This window comes from Peromyscus leucopus, chromosome 8b, assembly GCF_004664715.2.
Source record: "Peromyscus leucopus breed LL Stock chromosome 8b, UCI_PerLeu_2.1, whole genome shotgun sequence".
In the NCBI taxonomy this organism is placed as follows: Eukaryota; Metazoa; Chordata; class Mammalia; order Rodentia; family Cricetidae; genus Peromyscus; species Peromyscus leucopus.
This window is the reverse complement of record NC_051086.1, coordinates 60318048-60336106: the sequence shown is the minus strand read 5'-3', so window position 1 is coordinate 60336106 and position 18059 is coordinate 60318048. Positions and strand designations below refer to the sequence as shown.

The 18059-nt window shown below is 40.2% G+C and overlaps 1 protein-coding gene and 1 non-coding gene across 2 annotated transcripts in view; one reads left to right on the top strand and one right to left on the bottom strand.

The window, feature by feature from the left end:
• The window catches only part of Nsrp1 (nuclear speckle splicing regulatory protein 1), a 34315-nt gene extending 16551 nt beyond the window's left edge, over positions 1-17764 (top strand). Inside the window, 6 exon segments of the mRNA XM_028866799.2 lie at positions 8323-8379; positions 12598-12726; positions 13665-13872; positions 14685-14793; positions 16391-16584; positions 16587-17764. Of these exon segments, the coding sequence (XP_028722632.1) occupies positions 8323-8379; positions 12598-12726; positions 13665-13872; positions 14685-14793; positions 16391-16584; positions 16587-17377 (1488 nt within the window). The 3' untranslated portion in view covers positions 17378-17764.
• On the bottom strand, positions 10232-10342 carry LOC114691624. Its single transcript, XR_003734235.1, has one exon. It is a non-coding gene; the product is annotated as a small nucleolar RNA SNORA33 (small nucleolar RNA).
• Positions 17765-18059: the final 295 nt, after the last annotated feature.

Genomic DNA, 18059 nt, shown 5'->3' with positions numbered 1-18059 from the left:
AGCCTGCACGTGACTCGTGTCCTGAGCTATCTGTTAGTTCCCTATCTACCACATCCCTTATCCTCTCTTGCTTTCTTCTTTAAACATACCATGCTCTGATTGATAGATAATTTATTATTTCTATTTTTGTCTAGGTAATTGGGTTTTTTTGTTTGGTTTTGTTTGGTTTTTTGTTTTTTTTGTATTTTTTAAGACAGGATTTCTCTGTGTAGCCCTGGAACTCAGAGATCCCCCTGCCTCTGCCACCCTAGTGCTGGCATTAAAGGCATGTGCCACCATGTCCAACTGGTAGTCTTTACATTTATTTCATTTGTTGTATTGGAGATTAAACCCAGGACCTCATGCCTGTTAGGCAAGTCTTCTACCACTTAGCCATAACCCAAACACCCTTGTGGTATTTGAGAGTTTGAATCATAGATCTCATTATTTTTAGTTAAGACCATATCTAACTAAAACATACATATTGACTATTTTACCCATTTGAGAGTAAAAACTTAAATTACCTTGAATTTCCTGCTATTACAGTGGTGCTTTGAAGGGGAAAAAAAAACCATGTGCATTTCCCAGGATAACGTGTACAAGCTTCTTTGGGGATATATATCCAGGTGTAGGAGCTTCTAATGTTTTCTCATTGTTTGACATTTATTTTTGTCTTTTAGTACATAAACTTTATCAAATTAAAGACCGTTTTCTTCTATTTACAGTTTACTGACTTTTTTTTTAACCTTTTATATGTGTATGAGTGTCCTGCCTGTATGTATGTCTGTGTACCATGTGCATATAGTGCCTTCAGGGGCCAGAAGAAGGCATTGGATCCCCCGAGACTGAAGTTAAGAGTTGTGAGCCACTATGTAGATGCTGAGAATTGAATCCAGATCCTCTGTGATCTTAACTGTTGAGCCACCTCTCCAGCCTATGACAAAATTTTTTTTAAGAGTTTTATTTTTATTTTGTATATATGAATGTGTGCCTGGTGCCTGTAGAGGCCAGAAGCGAGTATCAGATCCCCTGCAACTAGAGGTAAAGGAGGTTGTGAGCCACTGTGTGGACTCTAGAAACTAAACCCAAGTCTTATGGAAGATCAGCAAGTGAGCTTAATTGCTGAGCCATTTCTCCATACCCTTTTATTAATTGATTATTGATATATTTATTTTGTGTTATGTGTGTAGGTACATGCAATGCCATGGGTGTGGAGGTCAGAGAAAAAAGGTTAGGAGTCGGTCTTCTCCATTGTGGGCCCCAGGGATCAAACTCAGATTGCCAAGCTTGGTAGCAAATGCCTTAACCCATTGAAGTATCTTACTATCCCTCCACATTATATTTTATAAATTAATAGATATCAAATGCATTTATGAAACCTATTGAAATAAGAATGATGCCATTTTCTTCTGTTCATGTGATTTTTTTTTTACATATCCAAATATCAAACCACTCATTTCTGATCTAGTCCTTTTTGAATAAGACTTATTTTAAAATATATATGTATATATATTTTTTAACTATGTGTCTGTGTATGTGGACACATGGGAGGGTATATGCACATGAATGCAAGTGCTTTAGTTCAGGAGAGGGTGTAAAATCCCCTGGAGCTGGAGTTGCAGGCAGTTTTGAATTGCCCAATGTGGGTTCTAGGAACTGAACTGGAGTCATCTGTAACACTAGTATGCACTCTTAACAATGCTGAGCCTCCTCTCCTGCCCCCAAATGGATTATTTTTAATGTATGAATAGAATTAATTCAGATACATATATAGAGATTATAGTCTTCAAATGTACCTGTAGGTTTTAATTTATGGAGGACATTGGTGACATGAAGTTGATACTATTGACAGATGATTATTAGTTATATTACTGAGAGAGATAGACACACTACTCCATGTAGAGCCACATGTGAATGTGCCAAGGTTGGGTTGTATATTTTTGAGATAGGGTCTCTTTAGGTCAGTGGTCCTTAACTTTCCTAATGCTGTGACCCTTTAATATAGTGCCTCATGTTGTGGTGACCCCATCCATAAAATTATTTTCATTGTTACTTCATAAATATAATTGTTCTACTGTTATGATTTATAATGCAAATATCTGATATACGACCATTGAAAACCTGCTTTAGGTAGTCTAGACTGACCTAGAAACCAGTGATTCCCTCCTGCATCTGGCTGAAACACCAGTTTTGATCTAGAGGCAGAAAGAGCTAGGAGAAAGTGTGGTCCAGAGTCGTGTTTTTTTGAGTCAGGGTTTCTCTGTGTAACCTTTGCTCTTCTGGAACTGGCTCTGTAGACCAGGTTGGCCTTGAACTCATAGAGATCGGCCTGCCTCTACCTCCTGAGTGCTGGGATTAAAGGCGTGCACCACCACTGTCCAGGAATGGTCCAGAGTCTTTAATTGTGCTTTACATGAAAAATGCAGGACTAAGTGGTGGAAATAGTTACAGTTGGCAAATTTGGACAGAGTGGACTCTGGGCAATTGCCCTACCTCATCTGGCCACAGCCTGTTACTGCTTCCTGGAATGTAAGAGCCTGCTGAAGGAGGTGGTTCAGAGTTTGGGTTGTGATTGGTAGTTGATATGTGCTCATGGGCCATCCTTTAAGAATTAGCTGGCCTTGAGAGGAGCAGTCTTCCTGGAACATCAGATATACAGGAAAGTAAGAAAATAGAGTTAATGCTCTTGGTCCTGGGATAAAATGATGGCATGTAGATGTTGACTGTAAGAAAATGCAGAGTAGTTAGTTATCTGTTCTTATTTTTAGTTAAAAAAAAAAATTAGTCTGACAAAAAGCTAGGTGTTCTTCTGCCCCTTGCTTTCTAGTAAGTATGTCCGGGCTAGAAAGAGACTCGGTGGTTTAGAGCACTGGCTGTTGTTCACAGGACTGGGGTTCAGAGCCCCCGCACCCACACAGTAGCTCACAACTGTCTATAATTTCAGTTCCAGGAGATCAGGGCACCAAGCACACACTTGGTACACAGACATTCATTCATTCAGACACCCATAAACATATGATAAATAAAATCTAAGAAAAATAGAGAGGGCTGGGGACATAGCTCAGGCGGTAAAGGGCCTGCCGCAAGCATAGGACGTAAACTGGGTCCCCAGCACCCACGTGGAAGGAAGCCCATGTCTGTAGCCTGAGTGGGGAACTGGGTATGAGCAGATTCTGGAGCTTGTTAACCAGCTAGTGTAGCCTATCAGTGTTTGCCAGCTTCAGAGAGCCCCATCTCAGAAACCAAAGTGGAGAGTGACAGGGGACTGCACCTGAAGTGAGTGCCTGGCCTCCATATACACCCACATATATGTGTGCATACACTGTGTACGTGCACACAGACAAAGTGGGGATCGTTTGACCCTTGAAAATGTAATAGAAATCTATAAAACTGTCAGGGTATGGGGCTGGAGAAATGACTCAGCAGTTAAGAGCACTGGCTGCTCTTCCAGAGGACCCAGGTTCAATTCCCATCACCCACATGGCAGCTTACAACTGTCTGTAACTCCAGTTCCAGGGGATCTGACACCTTCACACCAATGCACATAAAATAAAATTAATTAAATTATTTTTTAAAAAAACTGTCAGGGTTTAGGGCTGTGGGAAAGAATGCTTTTTTCTTCTTTTTTAGTCTGAGTTCTTTATACTTCCTAGATTTTCAGATTTGTTAACAAAACTATTCATGATAGTATTTTTTAACTCATCAGTCATCATTTGTATCTCATACATTTTCTTAGTAAAAGACCAGCTTTTGATTTGTTCATCCTTCTATTTTGTTGATTTATTCTCTAGTGATTCTTACTCAGTCTTGCTCTCTTTCTTATAAGAACATAGCATCCTTTTGAGTGTGTGTTTTAGCTGGTTCCTTAGTGAACAAGTTCCAGTAATACCTGTGGAGAGGTTTGTATGGTAATAGTCACCTCTACCTCAGAGCAGTCGGGCTGAACAAGGCAGCCTCACAGGGAGATGGCAGTCCTGTGCTTCACCTCCATCTGTCTGTGCTAACTGTGCAGGTTGTTTTTGTTTGGTTGGTTTTTGTCTGTTTTTTCTTTGTGTATGTGGCATACACATGTGTATGCTTGTTTGTTTGCTTGGGTATGGGCACATGTGTATGGGGGTGCACACGTGTGAGTATAGAGGCCAGACGTGGATATCGAGAATCATCCTAGTTACCTTTTATACCTTATTCACTCAGCCAATTCCCTCTGGGGATCCCCTGCCTCTGCCTCCTGAGGCTGGGATTATAGGTGGGCCACCCAGCCACCCAGCATGCATTTGGATTCTGAACTCCGATTCTGACGCTCTAACCACTGAGTCATTTCCCTTGCCCTGTTTTTTATAATGTGACAGACTATGCTAGGCATAGTAGCACGTGCCTGTAACTTCAGCATTAGCAGGAATAATGGAATAATATGAATTTGAGGCTAGCCTGTGCCCCATAGGGAGGATCTATCTAAGAATTAAAATTTAAAAAGGTGGGGCAAAGCAATAAAGTAGATAAAAATTATATGATGACTATTTTAAAATAAGGTGGGTGAGTGTTGGTTATCACAATTCAAGTGAAGGAGATGGTTTGAACCAATGATAAAACTAACAGACCAGTGCTTGGGAAAATTGGTTACAAGAAGCCTCAATTCTTCGAAAGAACAGAATTAAAGACATAATTCAGAAGCAGAAGCCAGAGCTAGAACATGTAAAGGCAAGTTGATAGGATGCAAAATCAGAAGTGTAACCTACAAATAAAAGGTAAATTCCAGCACAGCAGCTGAGTCTAAACATTGTAAGTAAGTCAAATTATGTCTAGAATGAAGACATATTACAGTGTAAGACTGGTTTCTAAGAACAGAAAGCAGGTAACCAAAAATAGGTGAATCCAGAGCATGTAGCCAGAAGTAGGTCAAAGTCACGTATATGTACTACAGAGTGAACACAAGAAGTGGAGCTGTGCACAGAATAGGAGCTCATACAAAGTGCCTCTCTGAGAAAGCTAGGCGACCAGTTATTTCTATTCTTGGTTGCTCAGTAAGAAATGACCTTAGTTCTCTCAAAGCACTCCTGATATATTCTGGGGGAAAATACATATTTTTTGAGACAGAGTTTCCCTGTATAGTTCTGTCTGGACTAAAACTCACTATATAGAACATGCTGGCCTTGAACACACAGAGATCTGCCCACTTCTGCCTTTCCAGTGTTGGGGCTGGAACTAAAGGTGAACAGTTTCTGAATTTTTTTTTTCTTTTTTTTTATTTTATTTATTTTACAATACTATTCAGTTCAGTTTCTGAATTTTAATTGGATAATTTCTGAAATTTTAACTTGGGATTGACTCAACATATATATTAATTTTCATGATATAAACATCTGTTTGAGCAGAGATGTTTTATTGGGCATCTGTTTACTGGCAGTAGTACCCAGGATAGTGTCTTCTGTACAGCAAGAGCCTCAAGTGATGGTTTAAAAGTGTTAAAATAATAAAGCCATTTTAAAAATTAAGTTGAAATCTTAATTCTCCACAAATATCACAGTATTTAATAAAAGTAAATGTGTATGCTTGACCTCCTCATGCGCTCAAAAGCCTAAACATGGACTATTTTAAGTCCTAATAAGATATTAAGCTGAAATTTCTTCCTATTTTGGTGTTCTATAATAGGTAAGCATAATTGGCTTCATCTTTAGTCTGAGTTCATAATAAAAAATCTCAACACTCTTCACAACTCTTAAGCAGGTTTTGCATTTTTTACGAGTATAAATATGAGTAAATTAAGCCCATAACAGAGGTTGCTGAGTTACAGGACCATGAGTAAATGGTCTGTTGCTAAGTTAAAAGAAGGACAGGGGAAGCCGGGCGGTGGTGGTGCACAACTTTAATCCTAGCCCTTGAGAGGCAGAAGCAGGTGGATCTCTGAGTTCCAGGTTAGCCTGGTCTACATAGTTCCAAGACAGTCAGAGCTACACAGTGAGACCCTGTCTCAAAACAAACAAAAACAAGAACAGGAAGTTCTCCTCTCCTGAGTCCCCAACACAACAGACCATAGCTATGAGCCATTTAAAAAGAAGTATAGTTTTTTGAACTGTTTTTCTTTAGCTAAGAGCTATTTTGGACAGTGGGTAGGTGAACTCTTATTTTATTTTTTTTTTTTTTTTAAAAAAAGGCAATAGGTGCCCCTCCCCCATACTTTATTAAGTACAGGATGACAGGTTAATTTCTATAAAAATGAAAACTGGCTCAGCTAAAGATTATGACTGGGAAATTAATATAAATAGTGGCCTGGTACCCGTGGTACACGCCTCTTGGTAAAAGATGCCAGCAGGGTTTGCAGAGCTGCTTCTCCCATGAATCACCACGGCCCAGGAGGCAGTTCAGCTAACTAGTGAGCAAAAAGTCTCCCCTTTGGCCAGCTCTCAGCTCAGTTCAATGTAGTAAACGTCGGGATGGTGGAATCATTTTTATTCTCATAGAGTAAGTGAGTACAAAGTACAAAGACTAAGAAATCAAATGGCAGTTTATTTACAATGCCCATACTTGACTCCGTGTTTTATCTTTAACCCTTAGAATTGTGTGGTGGGTACCTATAGAATAGGTGCTGATTTATTTATTTGAAACTGTAAATAGACAGAAACCCACTGACTTAGGTGCTAAGTGTTGTTGCAAGGCTGGGCAGTGGTGGCACACACCTTTAATTTCAGCACTCACGAGGCAAAGCCAGGCAAATCTCTGTTCAAGTTCCAGGACAGGCTCCAAAGCTACACAGAGAAACCCTGTCTCAAAAAAAAATAAAAAAAAAATAAAAAACAAACAAACAAGAAACATTTGCAAGGTTTCATAGACTTCTTGAGATTTTTGGCAGAAAATATACTTTTAAGTATCTTTATGGGTTGTGTTTTGTTTTGTTCACTTTTAGGATGGTTCAAATGTTTATATATGATCTTGCTTATACAATCTTTAAAAGTGTAGAGAATATAATTTTTGTCTTCCTAAGTTTAAAATGAGTGGAAATCTGTGGTTCAAAAAGATGCCTTTAATGAGTTTTCTGTTTAGATTTACTGTGAACTGGTCTTAGGCAGAATTAGAATTGTTCGTGTGCTAATGTTTTAATTAATCAATTTATGAGTATATTTTGTCGTTTGAGCATATTTATCTTTGGTCTTTTTCCCCCTTTGAGCCAGTCATGTATACTGTGAGGTGGGGACTATTAAATGGTAGGGATATTGAAGCAGGGGAATTTGACACATGAGGAACTCAGGTCACTGAGCTGCTTTGTGAACATTATTTTGAACTTCTTTATTTTCTAAGGCTAATGATTAAGTATTGACAGTATATCATGGTATATAGAATCCATTTTTTCACTTAATGAGTTTGTTTTCGCTTTCTCTGATTTGTGGAAGATAAAAATCCATTTCATTTGCACTAATTAGAAAGATAGACATAAAATACACTAGAAGTATATCTTATTCCTATAAATGTTTTAAATTGATAAACTGGCAGGATATAGTGATGCATGCCTTTAATCCCAGCACTCAGGAGGCAGAGGCAGGTGGATCTCTGTGAGTTCAAGGCCAGCCTGGTCTACATGGCAAGATCCAGGCTAACTAGGGCTGCAGTAGTGAGACTGTCTCAAAAGACAAACAAATTTTATTGAAAGTGCTGCTTACCAGGGAAATCTGGGTTCAATGACTAATCCATTTGACCATACTTTGGTAGTGTTTTAACATGCCGATTCCCTTCTCTGTGACTGAATACCCAATAGCAGGATTATTGGGTTACGTTGTAGTTCTGTTTCTGATTCATTCCCCAAATGACTCCCTGGCAGGACTCTCTGTTCCTCCATCCTTGCAGTCCTTGTCTTTTTATAGTAGCTATTTCAGCTGGCTTGAGGCAGTGCCTTGTGGCTTCAGCTTGCACGTTCTTGCTGTTTGTGGTACTGAGCATTCTTTTTCATATGCCTGTTAACCATCTATTTGCATGTCTTTTTTGGTTTTTGGAGACAGGGTTTCTCTGAGTAACAACTCTGGCTGTCCTGGAACTCACTTAGTAGACCAGCCTGGCCTTGAACTCACAGAGATTCATCTATGTTTATAGCTCATTTTTATCTATTACCCATTTCAGATATATAGTGTACAAAATTCACAACCAGCTTTTTTCTTTTTAATGTCTTAGAGTCTGTTCTTACACATTACAATGGAAATTAATTTGTCTCTTAACATTTAGAGAGAAAGACCCTGATGTTAATTTAGTTAGTATTACCTTTCTATTTTTAACTCTTTAAGTAAGGAATCATTTGCCAACCAGAATATGGAAAAGGAATTTAAATTTGATAAGCAATGACATTTTTCTGTCTTGCAGACCTCCGTGAGTGAAAGCCTTCAGAGGGAAGCTGCTAAGAAGCAGGCCATGAAACAGGTAGGAAACAAAAAGAGTAAATGCATTTTACCAAGTGTTTTGGTACCCAGTACTGAGAGTAAACAGAATAAACCTGTGGAGTGAAGTTATTCATTTCTTACTATGTGTATAATGTTTCTCACTGTATATAGATTGCAGACTTTATACATTTTAAAGGAAGATACAATTGGCTCTTCCAGGCTGTAGATTAAACCAGCTTTGCCCACAGCTGACTCAGCAGTCTGGTAATAGGTTGTTTGGATCATTGGGATTTGTTTCTTTATTCAGTTTCACTTGGAATCACTTGTCAGAAGAAGAAAGTCTAGCTAGCCATAGCCAAAGTGATTTCACAGTTACTTTGAATTCATCTGCCAAGAAGTGGGGAGTAGTCAGGTCATGTTCAGCAGTGGTTCTGTTAGGAGCGCCCTAGAGGCTTTAAGCACATCTTCCCAGGCATCCATTGTCTTTCAGAATTCTGAAGACTCATCCATGCTTCTGACGAAACACCAGTTGCCCTTTTGTTGACACAGATATATGAAAATGAACTGACTTCCGGTGATAGCGTGTCTCGGGTTTTGATGGCCAGGGTGGAGTGTTGACAGTCGTTATGTATCATGGTGCACCCTCACCTGCCGCCCTGCTCTCCCCACGGCGACTGCCTCTGCTGCTTCTGTCCACTTCCAAACTAACTTACCAAGTTTGATTACATTTACCGGAGTGTAAAGAAAATATGAACTAGGAAATGGATGCTACTTTAATAGTCTTTTTTTCCCTTTTTTATTTGGACCTGAATTACATAGAAGTGATGATGACATTTTTGTATTTTACCTATTTCACTGGAAAAATACTGTTTGTCATGATTAAATACAGCATTTTAGTGTAATTACCTAAATTGAAAAAAGTCTAGGGTTGGGGATTTAGCTCAGTGGTAGGCCCTGGGTTCGGTCCTCAGCTCCGGAAAAAAAAAAGAGAGAGAGAGAGAAAAGACTAATGCTGGGATTGTTAGCACTCACAGAATAAGCTAGTAATTATACACACACACACACACACACACACACACACACACACACACACACACTTTGTAAGTTTATTTTTACTTTAAAGGTGCGTGTGTGAGCGTGCGTGTGTGGGTGTGGGTGTGAGTGACATGCCCTGGCAGGTGTGAGGTCAGGAGCTGGTCCTCCCCGTCCCTGTTGAGTGCTCTCCCTAGTCTGTTCCTTGTTTCCGCCGCTGCTGTGCTGCTTCCTCCCGCTTCCAGCCTGTTTTCCTGTGGTCGCGGCAGTGCTGGGGTTGCAGACGTGCAGACCGCAGCCCACTCGTGCAGACCGCAGCCCTCTCGTGCAGACCGCAGCCCACTCGTGCACGTGCTCCCCGGGGCTGCACACGGGTCAGTGCTGCTCAAGTGCTGTTAGCTGCTGAGCCGTTTCTCCTGCCCTGCCATGTGCGTGCGTGCGTGCGTGCGTGCGTGCGTGCGTGCGTGCGTGCGTGTGTGTGCGTGTGTGTGTGTGTTTAGAAATAAAGTCTTGCCTATCACCTAGGCTGACCTAGAATCTGTAATGCCCCTGCCTTAGCCTACCAAGTGCTAGGATAATAGGTTTATACCACCATGCATTGCTCCATACTACTTTTTTCAGGTTTACTTTGTTTGTTTGTTTATTAGTTTAAAAAATTACTACATTTATTTTTTAAATTGTAGGTGGGGATGTGACATGGCATGTGTGGAGGTCACAGGCCCTAGGATTGCTCTCCCATCATCGTAGTTGGTCAGGCTCAGCTCCTTTTCAGAGATTTTTTTTTCAATTTTAAGTTCTTAGAATTAGTTACAGTGAAATGTTAATTAAAAGCCCTACAAAAATGCTTGCCAGTGTTACAATAGTGTAGCCATTTTCAGAGACCTTAATGACTGTGGTTGTCCTCAGGGCTTGTGATAAGGCATTACTATTGCCAGCTTTTTCTAAATTTCTACAGAAACATTGGCTAGCTTTGTTTTTATTGTTTTCAATCATGTGTGACTGTGGGTATCTCTATGTAAATATATGCTTATCCTTGGATAGTGTAGATACCCAAGGAAGCCAGGCCCATTGGATCCTCTGGAGCTGGAGTTACAGGTGGTTATGAGCTGCCAAATGTAGGAGCTGGGACTAAGCTGCAGTCCTCTGCAAAAACAGTGGACCTTAACCACTGAGCTGTCTGTCCAGCCCCTCCTTCTCCTGGGATTTCTAGATGAGTACATGAATCTTTTGTTCATTGCCTTGTCCAATATAATTCTTTAAGGCAGTATATTTACCTCAGAGCATTCCTATATTTTGTTTTTGTTTTTTTGAGACAAGGTCTCATTTTGGAGCCCTAGCTGGCCTGGAGCTCACTATGTAGCCAACCCTGTTCTTGAACTCCCCGATCTTCCTGCCTCCACCTCCCAAGTCCTGTGATTACATGTGCCACCACTTCCAAATGTTTTGTTGTTAGTTTTTGGAGATGGCTATATAATCTTTCTTAGATGTCATGTTTCCCTCTTTGGGTTCGCCAGCTAATCGATGGAGGGAGCAGCTGTTCATTGTCATTTTCTGAACAATGAGAAGTCCAGGATGTGGGATTCTTGGTATTTTTAACAATATTCCAGATAAAGTGTATTCATTTATATGTACATTATTCTAGACTCTGAAGATTTAGTGCAGAAACCTAGGACACACTGAAGCTGTAGCTCAGTGGTAGTGGATTTGTTTGCCATGTACATGGCCTCGGGTTCAATCCTTAGTACTGCAAAGAAACCTGAAGATAACCAGGTAGATTCTTTTGAATAGTTATATCACCCTTTCTTTAAAAGGACCACTTTTAGCATCTGTATTAAAGTCAGTATAGCACTTCAAGAAAAAATAAATATGTACAGCTCTGCATTTCAGAAACTAATTAGTTGGAACAAAAGATTACAGTTTGTGGTGTAACATTATGTGGTAACATTAAACATACTATTAGGAGTCCAGGGGATGGAGAGATGGGTTGGCAGTTCAAAGTACTGGCTGTTATTGCAGAAGACCAAGGTTCAGGTCCAGCACATACGTGGAGGCTCACAACCACATTAATTCCTGTTCCAGGGGATTGGACTCCCTCTTCTGTTCTCCTGGCCACTATGTAGTACACAGACATACATGCAGGCAGAACACACATAAAATACACATAAAGTAAATTTAAAAAAGAAAAGAGTTGAATGCTGAAGTGTACAGTGTTTTATCAGAGTCAGAAGAAATACAGTGTTGGTAATTAAATTTCTCGGAGATGACCTCCTTTAAGATGTAGAGGTTGAATAGCCCTGAAACTCACAGGTAAGTTTGTTGTTTTTAAGATTTATTTTATATGTATAAGTTTTTTGCCTTCATGTATGCTCACAACTTGCGTGCCTGATGTCCCCAGAAGCCAGAAGAGAGCATCAAATCTCCTGAACTGGAGTTAATGCATGGTTGTGAACCAACATGTGACATGTGCTGGGAATCGAACCCAGGTCCCCTGCAAGAGCAGCCAATGCTCTTAACCCCTGAGCCATCTTACTAGCCTCTAGATAAGATTTTGATGTGCCAGAAGAGGAAGAACAAGATAGAAACATGATAAAAGCAGAGGACATTATACAATTGATAGTGTAAAACTAATTGTGATATGATTCCCATTTAATGCTGTGTTTAGTTTTTTTTTTTTTTTTTTTTTTTTTTTTTTTTTTGGTTTTTCGAGACAGGGTTTCTCTGTGTAGTTTTGCGCCTTTCCTGGAACTCACTATGTAGCCCAGGTTGGCCTCGAACTCACAGAGATCCACCTGCCTCTGCCTCCCGAGTGCTGGGATTAAAGGCGTGCGCCACCACCGCCTGGCGTGTTTAGATTTTTTTAATGTTAGGAACCTCAATGTGTTTCCTGTGATCATACTTTTGAAAACTATTTATTAGGAAACCTCATTTCTTAAATGTAATCAGTGTTATTGGACACTTACTCCCTGTGTTATCACAACTTAGTAGATGTAATCATCATTCTTTTAGGCGAGGAAACTAAAGCACAGAAACTGCTCAAAGTAGGAGGAGCCAAGACTCAGCCCCAGGCGGTCTATGGTAGAGGTTACATTCGCACTTCTGTCTTGAGATGTGGCTGGTGCAGCTGTTAAGATACCTTTCTAATTTACGAACCTTGATGAAAAACATAAGACCTTTAGTGGTATCTGTTGGCTGCTGCATATGTTTTAAACATTTGCTTTTTTTAAAGACCAAACTGGAGATTCAGAAAGCTCTTGCAGAAGATTCCACTGTGTATGAGTATGACAGCATCTATGATGAAATGCAGAAAAAAAAGGAAGAAAACAACCCCAAATTGCTTTTGGGGAAAGATCGAAAGGTTAGTAGCTGAAATACAACTGTCTTTGATCTTGGCCTGGTTTGTTTGTTTGGTTTTGGTTTTGATGTTATTTTGAAAGTGACTTCAGTAAAAATTTTAGGTATTGCAATGATTTCTTAGTTCTAAATTACAGATTTGATTTTAGAATATAGGTCCTAGCAGATGTCAAGTAAATTATACAGTGTTTCTGAAGTTTTTTTTAATCTTGAAACCTTCACAAATAATTTTTTGAAAATTTTTCTTTAGCAATTCTGTATACTAGATTTATCCTGATTTGTTTTCTGATTCATTGTTGAAGTAAGACTATCAAGTAGCCAGCCAGACGTAGTGGCCCACACTTTAAATAAGTACTTGAGAGGCAGAGGCAGGTGGGTATGAGTTCAGGGACAGCCAGGCTACATAGTAAGACCCTGTTTCAAAACAATTTTTTAGAGCCAGGCATGGTGGAATATGCCATTGGGAGACTGAGGCAGGAGGGTCTGAAGATGAGAGCCGTCCTTGGATATATAGCAAGTTCCAGGCCAACTTAGACTGTGTCGTGCGCTATCTCAAAAGATAACTGGCAGCTGGGAACTAGACAGGATAACACTGAAGACGCAGGCAAGAGGACTGCTATGAATGTGAGGCCAGTCTGGTCCCTGCACTGCATGGAGGTGGGGCAGGTTTCTCTAGCCTTCTCCTGCCTTGAACTGGACATTAGACTGAGCTGGTCTTGAACTTGGTGTGACTGTCCTGCCTTTGACTCCCATGGGCTAGGATTACAAGTGTGTGCCACCATTCCATCTGCTACACTTAAATTTTTAGTAGAAACCATTTCAGTAGTACTTCTGCAGGCAACCTTCTTATTCTGATTTTTGAAAAGACATACTACTTAGATTAAACATTTTGATATTAATGAGTGTCATTTTTTCCCTCTTTTCTAAATGTATTTTCCGTAGCCCAAATATATTCACAACTTACTAAAAGCAGTTGAGATCAGAAAAAAGGAACAGGAAAAAAGAATGGAAAAGAAAATACAGAGAGAACGAGAGATGGAAAATGGAGAATTTGATGATAAAGAGGCATTTGTGACATCGGCTTATAAAAAGAAACTGGAAGAGAGAGCTGAAGAGGAGGAAAGAGAGAAGAGGGCAGCTGCCCTGGAAGGTAGGGGAGGAGGGAACGCACGCACAGAGTGCTGCCCGAGCCATGTGCTCTGTCGCCGACTCGGCTCTGCTCCTGTGGCTGCAGTGTGTGCGTCTGTATGGGGAGAGGCCGTGCCAAACCAGAAACACAGCTGAACCCTTAACTACCTGCTGTTCCTCTGGGGCTTTTCATTTACTTCTTATTTTATTACTTTAAGCTATGATCTCTACAAACCATTGTCTTAGAAATTCCAAATGTAACAACATTACATTTGCCAGAAACATAAATAAACTTTAAACTCTAATTACGTATTCTGAGATGAGAAAATGTTTAACACCACTCAAGGAACATTAACTGGGCAGTTAGAAAAAGAGTACCATTAATAATCAGGGGCTAAGGAATATCTTAGCCATTGACTTGAGTGCTCTCTGAGTCAGTTTCTCAAGGTCAAACTATGATGTGTACTTGTCCGTAACTTAACTGGCCAATGCTCTTCAATGTCAAGTGAAAGAAAACTAAATCTGCAAGGTGGTTCTGGGCCAGGGAAATGGCTCAGCAGGTAAAGGAGCTTGCCACCAAGCCTGGCAGCCTGAGTTTGATCCCTCGGACCTACATGATGGCAAAAGAGAACCAACTCCCACAGGTTGTCCATGACCTCCACATGCATGTGCATAGACACACAAATCAATCTAAAAACATTGAGAGGTATCCCTGACTCCTGATCTAGAGCAGGTTTATGCGTCTTGGTGGGATTATGTTCTGCATATGTAGAAGGAAGCTGCACTGTGCTTTGCTGAGTCCGCATTCTCAGTTTGTCTCTGCTTTTCCTCCAGCACGATTGGATGTGACCAAGCAGAAAGACCTTAGTGGGTTTTATAGGCATCTGTTAAATCAAGCCGTGGGTGAGGAAGCACTCCCTAAGTCCAGCTTCCGTGAAGCCAGGTAAGAGGTGGCAAGTGGAATGTTTAGAAGAAAGATGCCCTTGACAGTCTGTGGTTATGCCATTTGGGAGTCTAAACTCTTGAGTAGATGGGGACAGCATTGGCTTTTTATTGTATTTTAGCCAACATGAGTGGAGTTTACAGTTTCTGAACTTAAAAAACCTAAAGATTTTGTTCAACATAGTTTTTAGTCTACAGCTCACAAAAAAAATTACTAGTGTACATTAAAACATTTTAGTGTACAAAATTTCTGACTAAGTGCTATATGGGTCTTATGTATGGCCTTATAGGAGAAACAAAACCAAAGTGTGGTCTTTCTTCAACTAAAACCATTTACAGCCCTGGTGCCTGAGAACAATCACTGCAAGAAGTAAGGAAAGATCGGTAAAGGATTGGGTTGTACAGCATGTAATTCTACATGATCATTAGATAACATATAATACGAAAGCTTATTTTCTAGAGTAAACCCAGCCTCCATAAAGGTCTATTCACAAATCAGAGACTAAAACTACCCTGTCTAATATCAGCAGTAGTTACATGTTGGGTATTCAGGTAACTTAAAAGTAAATAAAATCTGAAATTTTAATCTTAGTTCTATGTTTCAAGTACTATGCTGCCTTTTTGGCTAAACTACAGTACCGAATAGCTCAGAGGTAGATATTTGTAGATATTAACCATTTCTGTAGACATATCTGTTACCCCATCTCTGGTCTGGAAAGCAAAGGATTATAAGACTTTTACATGCAAGTTTAAGATATTATAGAAATAGTAAGGCAATTATGTCATGTGTACAGTATAGCTAAATGTAAAAGGGAGAATTTGCAGAGGACATGTGGATATTTTAGAACACTTGACTAGCATGCTTAACTACATCCAGTCCTCCAGCACTAGGAACGGACAATCATGTGGGAGTGTTATCATCGGGTTAATCCCACAGCTAGAAGAGTGTAGGTGATATAAATAATTTTAGGGTTGCTCATGTCAACAGCCAGGAAGATTGAGCAATTTTCTTTCTGTTGTGATGGGCACTGAGACACTGTATCAGGTCGATGATACCTTTCTGATGTTAGAAAGATTTAATTAGTAATATTTAGAATTAGATTTGGTACTGTTTTCTGTGGGGAATTATCCTCGTATATTTCTAGGACTTGAAAGAACAAAATAAATAATAATCACAACTTGAACTTTATGTTGTGAAAATAGAACTTAGATACCTTGCTTTTCCCAATTATTCTTTGTCTAGAACTAGCAAGAAAAATGAGACCTTGTACAGATCCTTTCCTAAAGGTTCTGGTGACCTAGAGAGAAGGACTATGTTCTTTATGTTACTTCTGTCAATATTAAAGTGTTCTCAGCTGTTTGACGGCACTAATTTAAAAGATAAATAGACATCACTTTTCTGAGTTGGACAATCAGTACATATAATTTAGTTGTATTGAGTAAAGTATTGAGAAAATTTACATGAGCATTCCTTTGCTTTCTACAACTAATAAAGTTGCATTTTGTGTGTGTGTGTGTGTGTGTGTGTGTGTGTGTGTGTGTGTGTGTATATATATATATATATATATATTATTTTTTTTTTTCCTTTTCTTTTTTAGGACTGGAATAAAAGAAGAGAAGCTCAGGGGTTACTCTGATGAAGCAAATTCAGAGGACAGACCACAGCAGAACTGTGCCTTCCAAACTGGTGACGAGGAGAACCCAGATGCCGACAGCGATTTTGACAGCAAGAGCAGTGACGATGATGAAAGGGGGGGCCGTAAAGTAAACCACAGACGGGAAGAAGACACAGGGCCACCAGGAAACACCGCAAGCATCGCGAGAGTCCGAGCCACTCCCGGTCGCCCAGCGAAGAGAGAGGCCGTGGTACCAAGCACCGCTCCAGCCGAAGTCCCAAGTCAAGAGGACATGAGCAAAAGGGAGGTCGGCACCAGGACAGGACGGCCAGAGACCAGGAGGGCTGTCCCACAGACCACGGCCACCGGAAAGAGAAGAGTTCTCACAGCCACAGAGAAACCGATCGTAAAGATCACTACTGGAAGAGGCGAGAGCAGGAAGATAAACCAAGGGAAAGACAGGACAGAGAAAGGAAAAGGGAGAAATACTCCTCTAGGGAACGTGACAGAGACAGACAAGATGACCAGGACCGATACAGTGAGAGGGAAAAGAGAAGCAGAGACAAAGAAGAGCGTGTGAAAGGGAGGCAGGAAAAACATGAAAACAACGGTAGATACAGAGAGACGGATAAACAAGAGAGAAGTCGAGACAGGAGGGAGAGCAGCCTGGGGTCCAGACCAGACGATGAGTTTCTGGACCAGGAAAGATCCAGCAAAACAAGAAACATGGGAAAGGACAAAGGGGACCAGGAGAAGCCCTCTCCTTCTGAAACGTCACTAGCAACAAAACACAGACTGACAGAAGAGAGGCAGGAGAAGGGCAGTGAGCAAGAGAGGCCCCCTGAGGCCTTGAGCAAGTTTGCAAAGCGGAGCAATGAGGAAACTGTGATGTCAGCTAGAGACAGGTACTTGGCCAGGCAGATGGCGCGAATTAATGCAAAGACTTACATTGAGAAAGAGGATGACTGATGACGGCCAGCATCTGGAGTTCCTTGGCTTAAATAAATATGAAGATAGTGATGTGCTCCTGCATTTAATTCACCTTTTACTTAATTATAAAAGTAACTTCCAGGTTTAGGACCAAGGCTCTTGCCTAACATGCACAAGGCCCTGGAATTGATATCCAAGATTGAAAAAAGGCAGGAATTTCATTCATATTTAATCCTTGTTTAGAAGATGTCACTTTATTTTGTAAGTTTGTATTTTGCAAATTACTAAATTGGCATGTAAGTAAATCTGTCAGCAGAGAATGAAAAGGTGTGTTATATATTCCAGCAAGGAAACTGAAGTCTATTAAAACTCCATTTCTGTGTTCAAATAAAACTACAATTTCTGAACTAAGTCATTGAAACCTGACACTGGCAGTTGCATACTGAAAATTCATTCATGGGTAAAGAAAGGATGAGTACTAGGGAAAACAGTTCTCTGGCAAGTTTTCCCGTTACAGAAAGACCATTTATCTGTGATGCTTTAGGTTAAAAAACCTAAAGATTTTGTTCAACATAGTTTTTAGTCTACAGCTCACAAAAAAATTATTAGTGTACATTAAAACATTTTAGTGTACAAAATTTCTGACTAAGTGCTATATGGGTCTTATGTATGGCCTTATAGGAGAAACAAAACCAAAGTGTGGTCTTTCTTAGTTACCGTT